Here is a 21,105-nt window from a genome sequence, read left to right as displayed (position 1 = left end):
TGGACAAAAAAACCTAACATACACATACAGTTGTCCCTCGCTCACCCCAGTTCGAACATCGCTCCCTCACTCTATTGCAGTTTTGTCAAATAATTAATTAATAAGTGATCGCTGGTTCAGGGTTGACTATGACTTATTAGTAAAAAAAAATGCATATTTAAGCAAATTGTACATTTTTTCCCCCCAAATTAACATTTTCAAGCATAGAAATGGCAAAATAAACTAAAATAGAAATACAGTATAAGCCATTAAGTCCACCAACTTGTGAATGTAGAATTCTACATTGGTCACCATGTGTCAGTAATCATTCCGAGACCACCAAAGCACCGGCACTTGAATTAGCAGCTTTTTTTGCAGGTTTAACTTATCTCACCACAGGCACAATAATAATATAATAATACATAATAATAATAATAATAATAATAATAACACCAACAACAACAACATATGAATAATTATAACACTATTACTGTCGCGGCCATACCCCACAACAAGCTAAAATTCTATTCTGAACCCCACATCACTTCCTGTCCGCCATCGATTCTGCTCCCCTACAAGGCAAACTGTCTTAAATGTCTTATTTTGTCTGATTAGCTACATATTGGATAACATGAATGTAAAGGTGACTTAGCGTTTGTTATTTGATTTCTAGAGGGCTCTAAATAATGTTAAAAACCATAGAAGACAGTAAACAGGTTTTCTATGCCATAACTACAAAAATATTCTCCTTCGTGGAAATTCACTTGTCACGGTCGAGTCTGGAGCCAATTAACCGCGATAAACAAGGGATGATTGTACACTGCAGGAAGCAGCGGAGCCAAGCAACGCGCAATGAAGATAACACACTGTTGGGAATAAATGAATATAATTTTTATTGAACCAATATTAGAATTGAAGTTGTAAATGTAGGTCAGTGCTTCTGGTGGTGGTTAGGCCAGCACAGAAGGCTTTGCTGGCCCCGACTGCACACCACTGCTTTTCACATAAGGAATGTGCATAAAATTCTCTTAAGGCTTTAATGAATCATGACTGGTTTGCCTTTTTAGCCTACAGACAATAAATCAGGGGTGTCCAAACTTTACAGACAAGCGGAAATATACGAGGCTAAAACCAATCCAGGATACCCTCATATGCTAGCTAGCTGAACAAAACAATGAATGAACAGCTCAGTTAACAGAAGCTTTTTGTGAAACTTGACTTTATTTACTTTTAACAGTTGTTCAGTTTCATACAAAATACAACACACAATTTATTTGTAACTCAATATTCAATAAGTTTGATTAAAAACCTAATCATTCTTCATGGAGGCATAATGTTAAAGCATTTTGAGGGAACTGATGTCTGATATGTGACGCGGTGCTGTATCAAAACATGTCTGGACCCGTAACCCCCTTGGTGGAAGCGGTCAATACGTGACAAAGTTTGCAGGAAATATGCCCACCTGTCCATCAGCCAGCTGCCCCTCCCACCAGTCGTACTGGGACTCGGTCTTTGTGATGACCGTGATGCGGTCACCAGCTACAAAGCTGAGGTCACCAGGCTTCTGACCAGTAAATGGGTGGACTGCAGTGACTACTAGGTTCCTACTAGCTCCAGCTTGTGGTGCTCCTCTACCTGGAAATACAAAGAGAGACTATCAACAATCAGTTCAATCTAAATTTCTCAATTATTTTTGAGAACACAACTAGGACAGTATCCACTAGGGGGTGCTCCAGTCTTAAAGAAGCAGCACAGTGAGGCTGTAAACTCACTTGAGGTTTCAGATTTGTATATGGAGATACTCGGGTAGAGCGATTTTTTATCTGCTGCACCTGTACAGAGAGCGATGATGTCATGTTATGACAAAGAGGTGATGTCCAGAGAAACATGGAACAGGAAGCAAGTTTGCTTCTACGTGGATGTCATTAGAGGGCATGTACGGTACAAGTGCAGTTCCACTGGGCTTCTTCTGTTGTTTTACCGGTGTTTGCTGGTGTCTGGATGCTGGTCGCTGCTCGCTGTTGAGAAGGAGCTGGAGGTCTGGCAGGAGGAAGTGACGACTGAAAACAGACAAATACTCAAAGATTGTACAGTAGCTCTCAACAGAAAATTAGTACAGTTACACGAGAACAGGGCTGCATGGTGGACTAGTGGTTAGCATGTTGGCCACACAGTCAGGAGACGGAAATCTCCGTTGGACATCTTGCGTTGGTTTTCTCCGGGTACTCCGGTTTCCTCCCACATCCAAAACTATGCATGTTAGGTTAATTGGCGACTCTAAATTGTCCATAGGTATGAATGTGAGTGTCAATGGTTGTTTGTCTATATGTGCCCTGCCATTGGCTGGCGACCAGTCCAGGGTGTACCCCGCCTGTCGCCAGAAGTCAGCTGGGATAGGCTCCAGCGTACCCCCGCAACCCTAATGAGGATTAAGCGGCATAGAAAATGATTGAATGAAAGGATACATGAGAATAATGTAATTTAAGCAGGGATTTTTTTTACTGCAATTTTAATATAATTATTTGTTACTGTAACTATAGCACCTTTTGCACCACAGGAACACTACCCCCAGAACTATGCATGTTTAGACTGTGGGAACTTTTGTCGAAATCACGTTCCTGGTAATTTTGGGGGAACTCACTATTGTTTTGGTTCAACATTTTTAGTTATTGCTCTGAAATGGCATCACAGAAAAAAGCTGACCACATACATGGATGGACAGCGTGGTGCAGGCTTTGTAGTTGTGCAAGTTATATATATTTGAAGATATCAGTACAGTTTGGCGAGAAATGGACGACTGATTGTTTTGTATGTTGTTGCCAACAATCGGAATCGGAACAATCGGATGTTTGTTTTTCTACACGAACTTGATATTAGTGTACCAAACAACAGTAATCAGCCCTCCTCCGACTGAGATGCACAACCGTGGGCCTAGATAATTATGCAACAGTACAGTAATGCCGGTCAGGTGTACAGTAAGTGGTATAATTTACCAAAGCCCTGTTGCAGTGGTTCTGGTGAGTATCTTTGCAGCATTTCATAGGAAAGAGGGAGAGGGACAGACACTTTGACGAGGGAAGGGATTGAGGAATCAACCTGGGCAGCAGCCTGACAGCTACTAGGAACTACAATTAGCAAAACCTAAAACTTCTGAACATTTGGTGTAAAAAAAGACTGTAGATTTCTTCCACTTGTCACACCTTGCTCACTATTTTCCAGTACCATTATCATAACCCATTCATGTAAATATCACCACTTTGTTTTCACAATTTAAACTGCTGCAACAATAGTTTGAATAAAATAAGTCACACGCTTGTAAGTATAACACAAAATTACCTTTACATGCGCATTTTTGCTGGTCCAGTCATCTACGTAAGCCTCCGTGTATGCGTCTAAGATGTGGTAGAGGTCATAGCACTCCATCGGCGGCTCCACGTCGCCATTCAAAATGCCAGACGCTCGCACATCCCGAGAGTAGAACCTGCAAGCACAAACCAACAGCTGTATCGGTGCTCAAATGATAAACACCACAGTGGGTGGTGGACGGGGACATGACAGGGCTGGTTCAGTAGGGGTGTGATAGAACAGAGCTGTGCAGACTTTACCCAGTGAGGGCCGCATACTGAAAAATCAAAAGGATGCGGGGATATTTTGTAAGCCAACCTACATAGATATGCTAACAAGTTACATATATTTAAAGAAAAACAGCCTGCAGTCTCAGCTTAATCTCTAGCGTAATGAGGTTTTTGTAACATTGTCACTTTATTCCTATAATATTTTGATTTTATTCTTGTAATTCTTGTAACTTAATTTTTCAAAAATTGCAACTTTATTATTTGTTTTATGCTCGTAAAACAACTTTTTTCTTGTAATATTATGACTTTTCTGTAATATTTCAATTGTAGTCTCATAAAATGACTGGTCTTTTTCCATTGTTGTTGTTAGTGTTCTTGTTTAGAACTGTATTTTTTAAATGTGCCAAGGGCCGATACAGCAGTTGCCGGCCACAAATGTCCACCGGGCCGCACTTTGGACACCCGTCTTTCAAAAATTGACTATTCGATTCGAGGGAGTTTGATTTCACCATCGACTTCGCCATTGAATCGTGTGAGAATTTAATGTGATCAAGACTGTACCAGTCTGACTACATGGTGGTGTCCACGGCTGCTGTGGAACATACATTTTTACATAGAATGTCTTTGTTTTTCTCATACATAGCCTATTTTGACGTAAAATCAGTCTAATTTGTGTTAATAAAGAATTGAAAATGATGTGTGTATTGAACTTTAAACAGAAGACTTATACTTACTAAGCCTGAAGAAAATCACACAGTGCAGTTGCACAATCCCAAGGAGCTGAGGTGAGCACGAGGATGACCTTCAGCATCAGTGGCTTTATTGGCTCATAACGGCTAAAATAGCTAAAGATGCCCCGAAAAAAGTAAAGTGCAACTTGTGTCAGCAGCTCCTTACATATCACGTGACAACAACCAACACAACATATCATTTAAAACGGGAAAGGCTGTTAAACCATATTCATTTTATATCCAGATGTCATTTTTATGACAAATTTTAATGCAAAAAATAAGGCTGCTACCAGAGTTTTGGAAAGTTGTTTTTCAAGCCATGGTTTTCCAATTTTATGTGCACTTTTCTGACGCATGATATGATTTAATGGTTATGGTTTAATTCATTTTGAACATGCATACAGTTTAGATTGAATGCTTCATGTTACAATGTCCGAAAAGGAGTAGGAAGAAGCAGATCTTATTTAATCCGACACCCTCTCCATACCACATCAATTGCTAATGCATATGTTCACTTCCTGTATTCAACATACACTAATTCACCGTTTACTTATTCTTCCATGCAATCAAATTAGATATCGTTATTACTATTATCATTACTATTGTTGTTGTTGTCTTGTATTGTACATAGTTTTTTTGTTTAAAAAAAATAGTAAACAAGAAAGTTCTTCCTTTTTCCCCTGTTGATATCCGGATCCACTTCCTGCCATCTCTCGTGTTGACTGAGTGCAGGCCCTTGTAATCCTATAATGTAATCCTTCTAACTGCATGGTTCTTTCTTTGTGGGTTGTATCCTCCATTTTCCTTGTTGTCACGGTAATACAGTCATCACTGTTAATTGGTTCCAGACCCGACCACAATAAGTGAATTTCCGCAAAGTAGGATTCAATATTAATAAATGGAATATTTTCGTAGTTATGGAACAGAAAACCTATTTACAATCTTCTAAATATGGGTTTTAGCCCTCAAGATGTGAAACAGCACTCCTATAGCCACCTTTTTATTTGCGTTACCCAATATAGTAGATAAAATCAGAGAAAAGAAATGCCATATTAGACATAAATACGAAACTCACAAGTTAGCACGTCCTAGTTGCTTTTTTCTGGACACACACTTGTATTACCCAATACAGTAGACAGAATAAAAGTAAAGAAGCCATGTAAGACGTAAATAAAAGTCCTGCTCGAGCAGTGTCACAGTAAATGTGTTCCCGAGGGAACCTTATTGACAGTCTCGTGCCTGTCTCACTGAACACCGACACCTAGATGCCAATGTAGAATACAGTACTGTACTAGACTTTTTCTGCCTATTTCACTTCATTTAGTTAGTTCTTTTAGCCATTTTCATGCTTGAAAATGCTTAATTTAGGCCAAGAATGAGTATAACTTGCTTAAATATGCATATTTGTGAAATAATATTTGGCCATATTCAACTACGAAACAGTGATCATTTATTAATTTTTGAAAAGCCCTGATATAGCGAGGGAGCGATAATCGAACCGCAATATTGTGAGGGACGACTGTATGGTCTTTAATATGCATCCAGATCTTGACAACAACAGATTTTTGACAACAACCACTCTTGCTTCTCCTGGACCTCCATTCAGCTTGATGTACATTTTGTCATTGGTGCTCCAAGTGCTTTGTATCTTTCCCTGCTTCCTCAAGTCTCGTGCTTTCTTGGCGATGCCAGCGGTGTGTTTTGTCAGACGCTCATTCATGTAGAAGTTGGTGCCTCTAAGCTGATTTCCCCGTTTCAGCAATGCTGTTTTGAATTCCCTGTTGGTGAACTTGATGACAGGTGTGGTGTTGTTTCTGCCATATATACAAATATCGCTGGTGTTGATATGCATCCACCTCCGTTGATTGTAGGAAGTTGACAATCTGTTACTTTGTTGAATGAACATCCATTCCATCTGGTTCTCCTCTGTTTTGGACAAACCCAATCTTCTGACCTAGGTGTAATTCGGAGCCCTGTGAGGATCACATCGTTCATTCTGATCTACAGTATCTCATCAATTATATTTTTCATTTGCCCAGTGATATTTTCCTTTGCTTCTTTCTCTTCCTCAAAAGTGCTAGCATTACACTCCAATAGCGCCTTAATATCATCCTGTAGAACGCTGATACCATTGCATAATGCTCTAGTTTTGTCCATAGGGCTTTTAACCTTTGCATTGTCTTCCAATAATGCCTTGATATCGTACCGCAGAACCTTGACATCATCGCATAATGCTGTATTTTCTTTTATAGGGTTTTTAAGTGGTATGGCCACTCGCCGAAAGTGACCACGTTTCGGCTTCGTTGACCTTGCTTTCTGTCACTAAATAAATAAAGATACTGTTGTTGAACACCTACCATGTTTATCTGAGTGTTTTAGCTGTTTTCTTTGAGGTGGACAAAGTCGCAAATGAGATCTGTTTATTTGTAAGGATTCATATTAGCTGTGCTAAAAAACAACATTGGACAATTAGTCGACTATGGACAGAATGAGAATCAGATTGGACTATGAAAATCCTCAGTCAAAGACAGTTCTAGTAATCAGCGGGTTGTTCTGTCTTACTTGCGGTTGGTGTCTTTGCGTTCAATCAGGTACGAGCCCTCCAGAGAGATGCCGGCAAACAACCCTCTGGATTTACAGTAGGTGTAGACAGCAGAGATGTTGCGCAGGGCAACATCGGCCTCCACATTCCTAGAAGCACAAACATCTTTATGATTCTTGTACTTCATCCTTCAGATACTGAGGTCAGAAAACACACAGAGCACATGTCCTAGTGGTCCTTAATAGGCGGCCATGTTTTGGCCCGCCAAACATCATCCAAATAGTGTAACCCATTCAGTCTAACTACAGTAGAGCAGGGGTGTCAAACTCATTTTCACTTAGGGCCACATCGACATAATGGCTGTCCTCAAAAGGGCCAGATGTAACTTATAAATAAAACTAAATGTAATGAAATGTAATGTAAAATAAACATAACAACTTCTTAATGTTAAATAACTCTAAATTTATGACTTATTCAAGTGACAAACATTACAGTTGCATAGAAAAAAAATATCTTTACTTGTTGCTCTGTTATAACATCGATCATTTGAATTTGTCAGCTTATGAAACCCACACTGCTCCATCAATCAAGGATCAAACTATCCAAGTCAATTAAGAACAATAACATAAAACACAAGTTATGACATGAACTTAACTGTCAAAGTTAAAATGGGCTTAATAACTGTAGAAACAACAATTGTGAGCTGCTAACAACATGTACGACAGATGTAGCATTTTACAAACAACAAAAAAAAAGGCTGCACAGTCTTGCATCCAACTGATGGTTTGACTACAATCATTTGTCTGCATACAAACATAAAACCTGCAAATACTAAATAATTGCAACAGCAGCTAAATATAAATAACATGTAATCAACTAAAAATTACAAAATAAAAGTTGACTCAGTATATTGGTCAGGTTTTTAGGTTAGTAACTAACCTAAAAACAGATATTTGCTCACAGACCTTCAGCATGCACTGCTTCAAAAAACGCGCCCTGTGAAAAACACTAGGAAGCGTGGGCAATTTCTTCAGCCACAATAAAGCTAGCTTCCACTGCCGCATTGTTGTTGACTGTGGATTTCGTGAGCACACTCTGCTGCAACCGCAGTTTGCCTTCTAATTCTTTGGCAATTTGATGCTTTTCTTGAAGGCTAGCTTTGGCGTACTTAGCTCCGTGTTTAGTGTAAAAATGCCGACATCAGATTGTACTCTTTAACAACCGACACCGCTTCGTAACACAAAAGACATACCGGTCTTTCTCCTTGCAGCACAAACAAGTACCCGCCTTCCCATCTTTCTTGAAACGGTCTTCCATCCGCATCAACTTTTCTCTCCCTGGACATTTTGGGATCATTGTTTATTTGTCAATTCAACTCGTTGGCATTGATGTAGAGACACTGTCGTTTAGTGGCGGTGAGCCGTCACTTCGTATTGTAGTCAATAGGCATTGTGGGAAATGTAGTTTTTGATCAAAGCACACTTTTGTCCTATTTAATTGCTCTCGCGGGCCACATAAAATGACGTGGCGGGTCACATTTGGCCCGCGGGCCTTGAGTTTGACACCTGTGCTGTAGAGAGTTGCTCGTTTGTGCAGTACTTCCTCCGCTGTGCAGGGGCAACAGCAAGCTGTACGGATTACAATAAAGCAGCTGTATAAGAAGACAGCTCGCATAAAAAAATTTTAAAAAAATGCCACTATCAACTATATCCAAAAAAAAAAAAAAAGACACTGATCATTAGACTTTTGCCTGGACTACAAGCCAATGTGTTTAATTAATAGTAAATGTGACACAGTCCATCACATCCCCACTAATTATTGACACATAGCACGCTTATGGATTTCTAAATTTGGACCCATGCAAGCAGAGCCAGTCTTACCCAATGTGATGCTCCAGGCGACATTTCATATGGTACCCCCTTCCATCACGATTTGCATATGCTTACAAAAGAAATTAAACGCATTGTTTTTACCGTTGTCTTTCATTTGTAATCACCCATGAGTTACCTGCTTAAAAGTGCTGTCAGCCTTGATACACGGCTGCTCATAGAGCGCTCCGCTTCAATGTGCTGCGAGCTAAGCTACGGCCCTATATAACATGCGCACACACACACTAGTTACATTACGTCAACTAATGACACCGACTTGACCAAGTTTAGTTACTCACGTTAGCTATCATTAAATACAGTATATAGCCTATCGTAAGGTGATCACTTCTCTGAGACCGCTTTTGTGTGTGTGTGTGTGTGTGTGTGTGTGTGTGTGTAACGGACATGTACGTCAATGTATATGTAAGTATATATATTTTCTTAACACCTAGCTGTCAACATGTGCAATATTATTTATTCATTTACAACATAACTTTATTGTTAAATACCTTCAGTGCCCACATTTATTGTACTTACATACTTGGTCATCTCATACTTATTTGGCTAGGTTTGTGTTATAGGTTTATTGTATATTGTTAATATGTTTATAGTAGACTTTTCATGGTAGATTGTTTATCTTTATGTATAAGTATTTGGTATATTGTGCTTTTTGTATCTCTCTGCTGCTGTAACATCAGCAATTCCCCGTTGCAGAATAAATGAAGTACAATCTAATTTAATCTAAATACCAAAAAGCAGTGAGTGACTATATTATTCGGGCCAAACAACAATATACCACAATTTGAATGCAGTTTCACTGGTAACTCAGAAAAACTGACATTTTTTTGTTCAGTGTTTGGTAACATATGATAGCTGGTGGTGGTGTTCTTATATTTTTTGGATAGAAAGAAAAATATTTTGGCAACCAACGATGTACAGCACCTTTAAAAAAATTACACATAAATAAAAATTTTTTAAAACATGTGAAATACAATATAAATACCGTTAACACAATTTTTTTTTTAAATAAGTGACTAAATAGTAGGAATACATAGTATAATAGTAATACATAGTGTAATAGTAATAATAATAGTAATAGTAGTCAACAAACCAGCTAACCACACAATAACTCCCTTTATAAGCTACATTTATGCTATGAAATAGCTATTTACAAAAATAAACAAAATAACTATACACAAAAGCTTTATATACAGCCATAATTGTCCCTCGTTTATTGGGATTAATTGGATACCATGTACCGTTAAGTATGAAAATATATCTACTGTACATTCAAAACAGTGAATCCAACTTAAAAAAATTACGTAGTGTCTTTCAACGCAAACCCTCATGGCTCATAACATGTGTGCAAACGAGTGTGATTCAAAATGTTCTGCTACTATTAAAAATAGACTAGTGTCAAGTAAATACATTTTCAGACCAAGTGCTATCTTTTAGCATGATTTTAAATTTTCAGTTCATTTGGAGCTGTTAATACATACAAATACAAACATACACTACTCACAATAAGTTAGGGATATTGTGAGGTCCTCAGTGGGTTTCATACGTAAGGGGTTTGTTTCACTTCAGTGATTTTAGGGATGGGGAGGCAATTGTATTAGAGTGATAGACACACCTCATTTTGTGTTTTCCACGTAATGGTCTCAATGTGTACAGTGTGCTTGCATACTGGGGCCAATACCAACAAATGCAAAAAGACAACCCTTTTCAATATGCTATCATTTTCAACATTTTGGGGGCATAAAAATCTGGTATTGTTAGTAACAACACCACTTAACGGACGAGCGGCGCCACCTGGCCATAGCGCACCTTCAGATCAGTAGCAGGCAGTCATATGTTGCTCGTGAACTTGGTGTGTCTCAAAGTCTTACCAGCAGACTTGCAGCAAGACACAAAACTACTGGCGGTGTTCATGACAGATCCACGAGTGGAGCCCCACGAGGGATGGACCGCAATGATGACCAGTACATAAAGGACCTATGCACTCTAGCCCACCCCCACGTGACCTGGCAGAACTGCGTGTAGCACTTCTGGAAGAGTGAAACGCATTGCCTCAAAACAACAGCATGAGACGTCGCTGTCAGGCTGTCATTGTGGCAAATGGTGGAAACACCTGCTACTGACTTTGTCAGTTTTGGTTATTTGGGGCTATCTTTGTTATTGTCTAAACTGTTGGGGTAATAAATGTTACACTAATGAAAATTGTGCTTCTTCTCATTCATTAATAATAGTATTAAAGGGAACTATTACTCATTTCATTAAAATTCAGACCAAATAGGAAAAGCACTCATGTAAATAACAATATCCCTAACTTTTTGTGAGTAGTGTATATAAAATTGTGTCCTGCCATTTATCTTTTTGTTCATAAAATTAAATTAAAAAGGGCATATTTCACACATAGTTGCAAATGTTGATTAATCATGATTAATTAAGTTGAAAACTGTAAAATTAATTTGATTACATTTTGTAATCATTTGGTAGCCATTATAGCTAGATATTGAAATGAGACTATTAGGCCCTCACAGTGTCTGCCATGAATTCTGGCCCTTGGATAAATGTAATTGAGGACAACATCACTAAAAAGATCTTAGCTGATGGGAAAACATCAAACATACCACAACGTGGTAAAACTGCAAGAATTAACACTGACCCCATTGCGCACTTGTGTCACCCTTCAGGTCAATAAAACTAACCTGCCAACCGGACCCACAGCGACCGTGCAGTTCCCTCCCAGCGTCAAGTTCCCGCCTTTTGTGAATGCATCAATGGCTCGACGCTGATTTAGAATAATCACCAAATCAGACACCTGAGGAAGGTAGGGAGGTGAGCCATGTGTTAATGTGATGACATTTCAGGAACTTCATTGAAGCCACTCACCTCCACGCCAATTTCAAACCCACCACCCAGGCCAGCGATCCCAATTGCAGAAGGAGCGGACCAGCCTAAGCACAGAAGACAATCATAAGTGTGAGCAACATTTAAAAGTGCTGTGCTTTTTGCAGCATTTTGAATGGTGACCCCTGCAGACTGGAGTAGTTATTGACATGAGGTGTTGCCGTGCCAACAAGTTACCCCCACCTGAGCTGGCTTTGGCTGACAAAATCAGTCATTCATCCGCCACAGAAGAGACAAATATAGCAGATAAAAATCCTGCACAGCGCCTTCTAAGCCCAAAGGCAAATTTCCCCATCCCCATGTGACTCACGTCTGTCAGCTAGCCTGGCAATGACTATGCCGCTACCTCCTCTTGCTGTGATCACAAAGCCAGCCTTGACCACTGAGATGATGGCGAGCCCCTCAGCCCTTGCGATCACATGAGCTGCAAAACACACATACGTTACAACAATGGTGTCCAAAGTGCGGCCCGGGGGCCATTTTCGGTGCACAGCTCATTTTTTTATTGGCCCTCTGCAAACTCTAAAAATAAAATGAATTATTAACGAGACATCCATCCACCCATCCATCTTCTATGACGCTTATCCTCACAAGCGGGTATGCTGGAGCCTATATTAATGAGACATATTATAACAATATGCTTTGTCACCTCACACCCAAAGTTAAGATCCCAATGTTGTAGACCTACATTTGATTGTTTTTTGCATCTTTAATGAATAAAATGTAACAAAGTGGCCCCCTCCATCCTTAAATTTTTCTGTGGACAAAGTTTAGACACCCGAGCCTTCTCTTCACTTCACTTCAGTTCAGTAGCCCTGATGACGTCACTTCTCCTGGGTAATACAAATGTGGTAGAATATGCCGTAGAAGGAAAAACCCACAAGAATCACTGAAATACTTCTAAAAAGGAAAAAATTGATAATCCTGACAAATTTCCAAAAAAATAATGAATGAAAATCAGACATGGTTCAAGACAAGTGTAAAAAATTAAACTGGCTTGGACAATGATGGTACCCTTAACCCTTAATTTTGTTGCACAACATTTTGAAGCAATTACTGCAGTCAAGTGCTTCCTGTAACTCTCAATGAAACTCCTGCATCTGTCGACAATTATTTTGGACCACTGCTCATGAGCAAAAGGCTTTGGCTCGCTCAGGTTTGATGGGTGCCTTCTCCAGACTGCATGTTTCAGTTCTTTCCACAGACTGGAGATCAATCAGGTCTCATAGAAGGCCACTTCAGAATAGTCCAGGCCGTTTTGAGTGTTTTCATTGTGTGTTTTGGGTCATTGTCCTGTTGGAGGACCCATGAACTGCAACTAAGACAAAACTTTCAGACACTGGGCACCACATTTTGCTGCAGAATAACTTTGTAGTCTTAAAATGCCAGCGAAGCAGCCTTAGAACATAACAGAGTCTCCTCCATGCTTCACAGTAGGTATGGTGTTCTGTTCTCTATGCTTCATGTTTGTGTCTATGAACATAAAGCCGATGTGACTTGCCAAAAAGCTCCAGATTTTTCTTCCAGTAGCTTTGTAGCTTGTCAAAATGTATTTTACAAAGTTAAATAATAATTTTTGTTTTACCTTTTTTTTCAGTTTCAAAGGTATTTCAGTAACCATTGTGGGTTTGTCTTTCTTTCACAGAAGAGGTATAGACGATATTATACAGTATAAGTCACTTGTGACGCAACAAGCCACATTTCAAAATGTGCAGCTAAATGTGTCACCTGATTTATACGACCATCAATCAAGAGGAAATCCACACACATATGGACAAAATATGCAAACCTTACACAGATGTTCAGACGGAAGATTTGAACTCTCGGTCTCTTGACCGCGACGCTGAAATGTTGACCACTAGGCCACACTTCAGACACACAATTATGTTACTGTGCCTTTAATTCAAAGAAACCTGAGTGATTTTAAATGATGGTGTGCTGTTCTAAAAATTCTTGGCTCACACACAGGAAACCTTGCCAAAGGCAGCATCAAATTCAACAATGTTCACACTAAAAATATCAGTGGCATAAGTAAGTTACATCAGTTTGCTTTGTCGCACTAGCCTTTAGAGTGACTCCCTCTAAAATTTAGAGAGTCATTTGCAGTGACTTCACTTCAGCTGCTGTGTGTTAACCTTACCTGGGATGAGTTTGTCTGGCCCGTTCCTATTGGAGATTTCTGTGAATTCTCTGAGGATCTTAGCTGCTTTTTTGGTCTCAGACTTGAGGTTGGAAGGAAGTGGGTTGTTCACTGGAGACAGAGACATGACCACCAAATGATGTATAATAATAGTGCATTACATAATAATGTAATAAATTCCCCTCATTTTGTAAAAATTGCCGTATTTCGTTATAAAATTCTTGCGTGCATTTTGTAATCACCTTTGCCTCATTTGTTATAACTTGTTACATATAGCAAAAGTTACTCCCAAATGTGGATGCTGTACTTTTTTTGGAAGAAACCGTAACAATTTGGTGCATTATGTAATAAGCCATTGAAACTGATGCTTTAAATAGAAAAACCATCACAACAACAACAGTACATGTTTTATATGCTTTATATCACAGACATACAAAATATTACATAATGAGGTGTAACTGCATTACATTATTGCATAATGTCTCAGGTTAAATGTAATTTTGGATTACACCTGTAATGACGAGCCATGCACCCTCATCGAGTTGTACTATGTACAGGTGTATAACAAGGAAACCTGTTTAAAATGTTGTACAGTCGTCCCTTGTTACATCATGGTTCGAACATCCCTCCCTCACTCCACCACTCTATATTTTACAAAAATGTATTAATAAATGATCGCTGTTTCCTGGTTGACTAAGGCCTATTAATAGTAAAAAAAAATATAATACAATTTATATGTAGTATTCTGGTCACTCGGCATCAGTAATGTTACATTGATGAGACATGACGTTATACAAGTATTACATTACCTTCCCACTGCATAGAGTAAGCCATGGCATGTCTGACATGATAGAGTGAAAAAAAGTTCTCCCATTCCGTGTGGAAGTGGTACATTTTGGCTTCTTACTTTGTCCTTCTTCCCCACTGCGTTTGAATCACTTTCTTAAGTTTCGGCTAAGTAAATTGGAGAGGCTTACTAGTTAGGTCAATAGCTTGCTATGCTAATGGAGGCCGTCTCTTATGTCCCTGCAGTGGTCCCGTAGCCTGTGCAATTATGGTGCTAACAAAGAATAATCGGAGTGTAAAGGTGACTAAATACAAGATGGCGCCCTCCGTAGCAGACGTCTCTGTCTCACTCTCCCGTTTTTTTCTATTTTTTGCTATTTTATTGTTCATTTTGGACATTCAATGCACTCACGCAGTACATTACAACAGAGAGACACTCTTGAACATCGGCAGGGTTCATCATGATCTTTCATTCAGCCTCACAGACTTTGGCTTTCTTCTGCGCCGGGAGAACGCAGCAGCCTGCGGGTCTGGTGAGCTGAATACCCGGCGAGCAAAGCATCCGAGGCGGAAACGAGGCAAGAGAGGCGGCCTGCATGCTAGGCTAAAAGCTAGAGCGACGAGGCCACCGCTACCAAGCCTGCTGCTAGCCAACGTCCACTCTCTTGAAAACAAGATGGACGAACTAAGAGCAAGGATTTACAACTCAACGTGAGATCAGGGAATGCTGTGTGCTCACCTTCACAGAAACCTGGCTGACGGAGAATATACCGGACTCGGCGATCCAGTTGGAAACATTTGCTGCTTACCGGGGTGATCGGACTTTAGCGTCTGGTAAACACAGAGGTGGCGGCGTCTGTGTTTACGTAAACAAACGGTGGTGCACAGACGTATAGACGATTTTTATTTGCCTCGTGAGTTTAGCGCTGTGTATTTAACTGCTGTTTACATTCCACCACGAGCTAACACCGCTAATGCACTGGGCCTCCAGCATGACATCATTGATAAACACGAGACCAAACACCCGGACGCTGTATTCATTATATCTGGCGATTTCAACCACTGTAACCTCAGGACTGTTCTCCCCAAATATTACCAGCATGTAAGCTTTCCCACGAGAGAAAATAGCATCCTGGACCAAGTCTACAGCAACATGAAAGGTGCTTTGAAGGCTGTTCCAAGACCCCACTTTGGAAAGGCCGACCACATCTCCATATTCCTTTATCCAACATACAGACAACTCCTAAAGCAAGCTCCCCCTGTAAGTACAGCAGTTAAAGTGTGGAATGAAGAAACTGATCAAGTACTTGAGGACTGCTTTGGCTGCACAAACTGGGATGTGTTTAAAACTGCAGCGGGGAGGGAAGATTGTACTGTTGATTTGGATGAATATGCTTCCGCTGTCACTGGCTACATTAGCACATGCATAGAGACTGTTACCACCACCAAGTATTACAGAAAATACCCTAATCAAAAACAGTGGATGAACTGTGACGTAAGGGCTAAGCTATGTGCTCGTTCGTCTGCATTTGTCATGGGCACCGCTGAGGACTACAAAAAGGCCAGATATGACCTGAGGAGGTCCATACGAGAGGTCAAAAGACAGTACAGACAGAACCTGGAGGGCTACTATTCCACCTCAGACCCTCGGTGCATGTGGGCGGGGCTCCAGCACATCACAGACTATCGACAGCGGAGTAGCGTAGCCACGTCCAGCCAAACCACACTTCCAGATGAGCTGAATGAGTTCTATGCCCGCTTTGACACCCAAACTCCTGCAGAGAGGGTGGCTGGGCTTGGGGAGCACACAGGACTCACCTCTCATGGTGACGTAAGCGATGTGCGCAGGGTTCTGAACAAAACAAACCCGCGAAAAGCAGCAGGCCCAGACAACATCTCAGGCCGTGAACTTCGGGTTTGCTCATCAGAGCTAGCTGATGTGCTTGCTGACATATTTAACCTGTCACTTGCACAAGCATCTGTACCGACCTGCTTTAAGTCCACCACCATAGTGCCCGTACCCAAGAAGAGCAATGTGACCTGCTTGAATGACTATCGCCCTATAGCACTCACTCCTATTGCTATGAAGTGCTTTGAAAGAATAGTCATGACCCACATCAAACAGAGCATCCCGGCCACTGTGGACCCTCTACAGTTTGCGTATCGCCAGAACCGGTCCACGGATGATGCAGTCAACACTGCCATCCATACAGCCCTTTCTCACCTACAGGGCCAGAACACATATGTCAGAATGCTATTTATAGACTATAGCTCTGCATTTAATACAGTCAGCCCCCACAAACTCATAAATAAGCTCCTCACACTTGGCCTGTCACCCTCCCTCTGTAACTTGGTGTTTAACTTTCTAACAGGCAGGCCCCAGTCAGTCAGACTCCACAATCGCACATTCATCTCAAGAATTGTGAGCACTGGGACCCCACAGGGGTGTGTGCTGAGTCCGCTCCTCTACACGCTCTTCACCTATGATTGCGTGTCCTCCCACAACAACACCAGCATCATTAAATTTGCGGATGACACTACAGTCATCGGCCTGATCACTGGTGGTGTTGAAACATCATACAGAAGAGAGGGGGCGGACCTCATAGCTTGGTGTCGTGATAACAATCTCCTTCTCAATACAGATAAGACTAAAGAGATGATCATTGACCCAAGAACAAGGGAAAAGGAGCCGCATAGACCCCTGTTTATTGATGAGACTGAGGTGGAGAGGGTGAAAACCTTCAAGTTCCTTGGCACACACATCAGCGAGGACCTCACCTGGTCTCACAACACCCAACAAATTATGAAGAAGTCCCAAAGGAGACTGTACTTCCTGAGAAGACTGAGGAAATTTGGCATGTCCACCAAAATCCTTAGTTGCTTCTACAGATGCACTATCGAAAGTGTCCTTACTGCCTCCATCACTGTTTGGTACGGTAACTGTACAACACGTGATAGGAAGGCACTCCAGCGAGTGATCAAGACCTCACAGAACATTGTTGGGGCAGCCCTCCCCTCACTGCAAGACATTTATAAATCTCGCGTCCTACAAAGAACACACAACCTCATCAAGGACAGCACACATCCACAACACTCATTATTCACACTCCTACCGTCAGGCAGACGCTACAGGAGTTTGAAGTCCAGGACCACAAGACTGGCAAACAGCTTTTACCCACAGGCCATCAGGCTTCTCAACGAAGCACTCACACACGCCGCATGCAACACACACACACACTCACAGCACTTTATTTATTTATTTATTTATTTGTATTATTTATCTGTATTAAAGTCTCTTCTGTTGTTGTTGCTTAATTTTTTGGTACATACAGTATGTTTCTTGTGCTCTATTATTTTTTTTGTGTTTTCTTTCTTTTCTTGGGAGAATGAACAGAATAAGAATTTCATTGCATAGCAGAACTGCTGTTTTACTATGCAAATGACAATAAAACTCTTGAATCTTGAATCTAAAGGGGTGTTATTTCATGTCTACAGGGCTCTAATGATGTTAAAAATTGTATTTAGAAAGTCGTAAACAGGTTTTCCGAGCTCCAACTACGAAAATATTCTGTTTATTAATACTGAATACAACTTTGCAGAAATTCACTTATCGTGGTTGGGTCAGGAACCAACTAACCGGGATAAACGAGGACTGTACATCCCTTTCGTGTGAGTACAATCTTTGACTAAATAATACTATATTAGTGTGTTTTGTTATTTAATATATGTTTTACATTACAACATATGCTGTAAATATACGTGCTTTACACTACAAGCTATTAACAGTGGCATTTATAACTTATTAGGTTAGAATATACACGTTAACATGTACTTAGCGAAAATGTACTTTGCGTACTAAGTGTTATGTCTATAGTATGTACATAGGATGCACAACTCCACATGGCTTGACATTACACACGGCCGTCTGTTTGAGTGTGGACGAGAGGAAAAATACGAAAAATACTCGTGTCCATGTGGACATGGCCAAAATGACCTTCTAGTAATGGGTCATGGTGACTTCCTGTGTACAGTGTGTCGGGCGTGTTCCAGAAGAATGCACATGCTACAGTAGGGGGAATGTTGGCAGACTGGCTGGGCCGGATCTGCTGTCACAGTTCAAAACAGTAACCCGTCAGTGCTAGATCACCACACAAAGTTTACTTTCAAACCCACCGGACAGCTCTGGCTGGTTCTTTGCAACTATTCCAGTGTATCTATTCTGGGTCAGATAGAGGTCGCTGAAGTGTGGCTGTCATAAATATATAAAAGTCATAAATATATATTTAAAAATATATATATATGTATTTATTTAAGAATCTGATAGGGTTCTCCTGGCCTCTTGCAAGTATGACATTCTAATAAGAGGATTCAAACGTGAGTACAGCAGTGTATACAATATCGTTAAGAGGGCAGGAGAGCCCCCTCAGCCTGTAGTTCAGGGGTCACCAATGTTTTTTCTTGCGAGAGCTACTTTGAGAAAATGAAAATGACCACGAGCTACTCATTTTTGTAGAAATGATTCTCATACCTTATTTCAACCCAAACAAATCAAATATGCTTGTTTTACCAAAACATTCACAAAATGCTGGTATCCACAACTCACATTTTATGTTTCAGAATACATTTCTTTCTAGTGTTATTATTAAATGAAAACCTGAATGAAAAGCAGGCCTGTGGGCACCTCATGTGGTCAGGGGGGGCTACCTGGTGCCCGCGGGCACCACGTTGGTGACCCCTGCTGTAGATGTTCCACAGTAGTGAAAAGAAAATGTTGCCATGACAACACAAAACGGTGCCCCCTTGCAGCCAATTATCTTCTGAGTCATAAACAAGCTCATTACATCAAAATAACTTTATTGTCGACCTGAAGAACCTCTGCCAGGACCTGAACAATGGCATATCAAGTTATTTCAAACTCAAGAGAGTGGATTACAGTTTTTGTAAATAGTTTAGCAAAGAATTTACAGTACTATTACAAACCCTCTAAAGATTAGAAGCTGTAACTATCAGATTCGAACATGTATAACTGAAAAGGACAAAGACCACTAAAACCTTTCTTAGGATGTAAGCATTCCGGTGATCCACAATATATTTGAAAGCTGATTGATCATATATTATATATGCCACAGCTCTCTGATGACACTTCCGCATTGTTGCTGCGTGTTCGGAACAAAATAAACAATAATACTGATTAAAAAAAAAACATCTGACGTACGCCCTAAATTGAATGAAGACATGAATCACGGCCGAGTTTAAAAAACTTACTTTTCTCCGTGTCGAGCTCAGGATGTTTACCTGCGACAGGTGAGGCTCTGCACGAGAATTTCGTATTGTCAAATCGCTTTACTTCCGCCTCATCTGACGCTTTCACAGCTGCGCGCGCACTGACAGGCCACTCACAGGACCCTCCGGGGGTCACGTGACAGGTGGACGCAGCCGGCTGCTGCTGATGACGATCGTGTGTTTAGAGTGGCGGGAGATACCGTATTTTTTTAGTCAAACACATCGCAAGTACTGGCCATTTAACAACGTCAGTGTGTATTTTCCTAACATAGTCGTAACAAATTACAATAATTTTTTTTTTCACAGTGTAATCTAAATCGTTTAACTGCTACCATTAAGAGGCCCCCTCTGCATATTGTAAAAATAAAATTAAGTAGTTATTAATGAGATGCATTATTAGATATTACAGTAATTTGCATGGTCGCCTATAACACAAAGCTAAGATGTGGATGTTTTGTTTAGATAGCTTAGCATATATTGACCTACATTGGAAAGATTTGATTGCTTTTTGCATTGTCAATATACAAAATGGCCCCCCGCATCCTTCAATTTTTGTGTATACAGACCTCAGTGCACAAAGTTTGGATATACCTGGTGTAGATAATACTGAAGAAGTTACATTATTTCTAACAGTCAGCTGGCGGCTACATGGCGTGACATGCGATTACTGTCGCCTGTACTGTTTGACTGCCAGCGCTAAATAGCAGCGGTCTGGTGACATGGCTGCCTTGCTAACTGCGACCACGTCTCCTTGACATGTGACAGATAAGAGACTGATTTTTCTTGGGAAGTGTTGGTCACGTAACCTAAAAAAAAAAAAAAACAACAACAAAAAAAACAATTTGTCTCAAAATCAACCAGTCTGGAAAAGATGCCCCAGTAGGGAACTACTCACATCTGCCACAAAATAAGGTCAAGCTCATCAATCCCCTAGAAGAGGAAATTAATTTCCATCCATCCATCCATTTTCTATACCGCTTCTCCTCTTTAGGGTCACAGGGGCATGCCGGAGCCTATCCCAGCTGACTCGGGCGACAGGCGGGGTACACCCTGGACTGGGCGCCAGCCAATGGCAGGGCACATATAGACAAACAACCATTCACACTCACATTCATACTTATGGACAATTTAGAGTCGCCAATTAACCTAACATGCATGTTTTTGGATGTGGGAGGAAACCAAAGTACCCGGAGAAAACCCACGCACACACGGGGAGAACATGCAAACTCCACACAGAAATGCCCAGGGGAGAATCAAATCCAGGTCTTCCCGATCTCCAGGCTGTTAC

The 21,105-nt window shown here is 40.6% G+C and overlaps 1 protein-coding gene across 1 annotated transcript; it reads right to left on the bottom strand.

Moving 5' to 3' along the window:
• Positions 1-1,212: 1,212 nt before the first annotated feature.
• Positions 1,213-19,930, bottom strand: sh3yl1 (SH3 and SYLF domain containing 1). The gene is made up of 10 exons (XM_054793898.1): positions 19,800-19,930; positions 13,749-13,859; positions 11,919-12,032; positions 11,591-11,655; positions 11,407-11,519; positions 6,848-6,976; positions 3,316-3,460; positions 1,961-2,039; positions 1,752-1,811; positions 1,213-1,614 (listed from the first exon to the last, which is right to left on the bottom strand). Coding segments are annotated over exons 1-10 (1,026 nt in total). The 5' UTR covers positions 19,801-19,930; the 3' UTR covers positions 1,213-1,405.
• Between the last annotated feature and the right edge of the window lie 1,175 nt (positions 19,931-21,105).

The sequence above is a fragment of the Dunckerocampus dactyliophorus genome, chromosome 1, assembly GCF_027744805.1.
Source record: "Dunckerocampus dactyliophorus isolate RoL2022-P2 chromosome 1, RoL_Ddac_1.1, whole genome shotgun sequence".
In the NCBI taxonomy this organism is placed as follows: domain Eukaryota; kingdom Metazoa; phylum Chordata; class Actinopteri; order Syngnathiformes; family Syngnathidae; genus Dunckerocampus; species Dunckerocampus dactyliophorus.
This window is presented reverse-complemented; position numbering and strand designations above follow the sequence as displayed.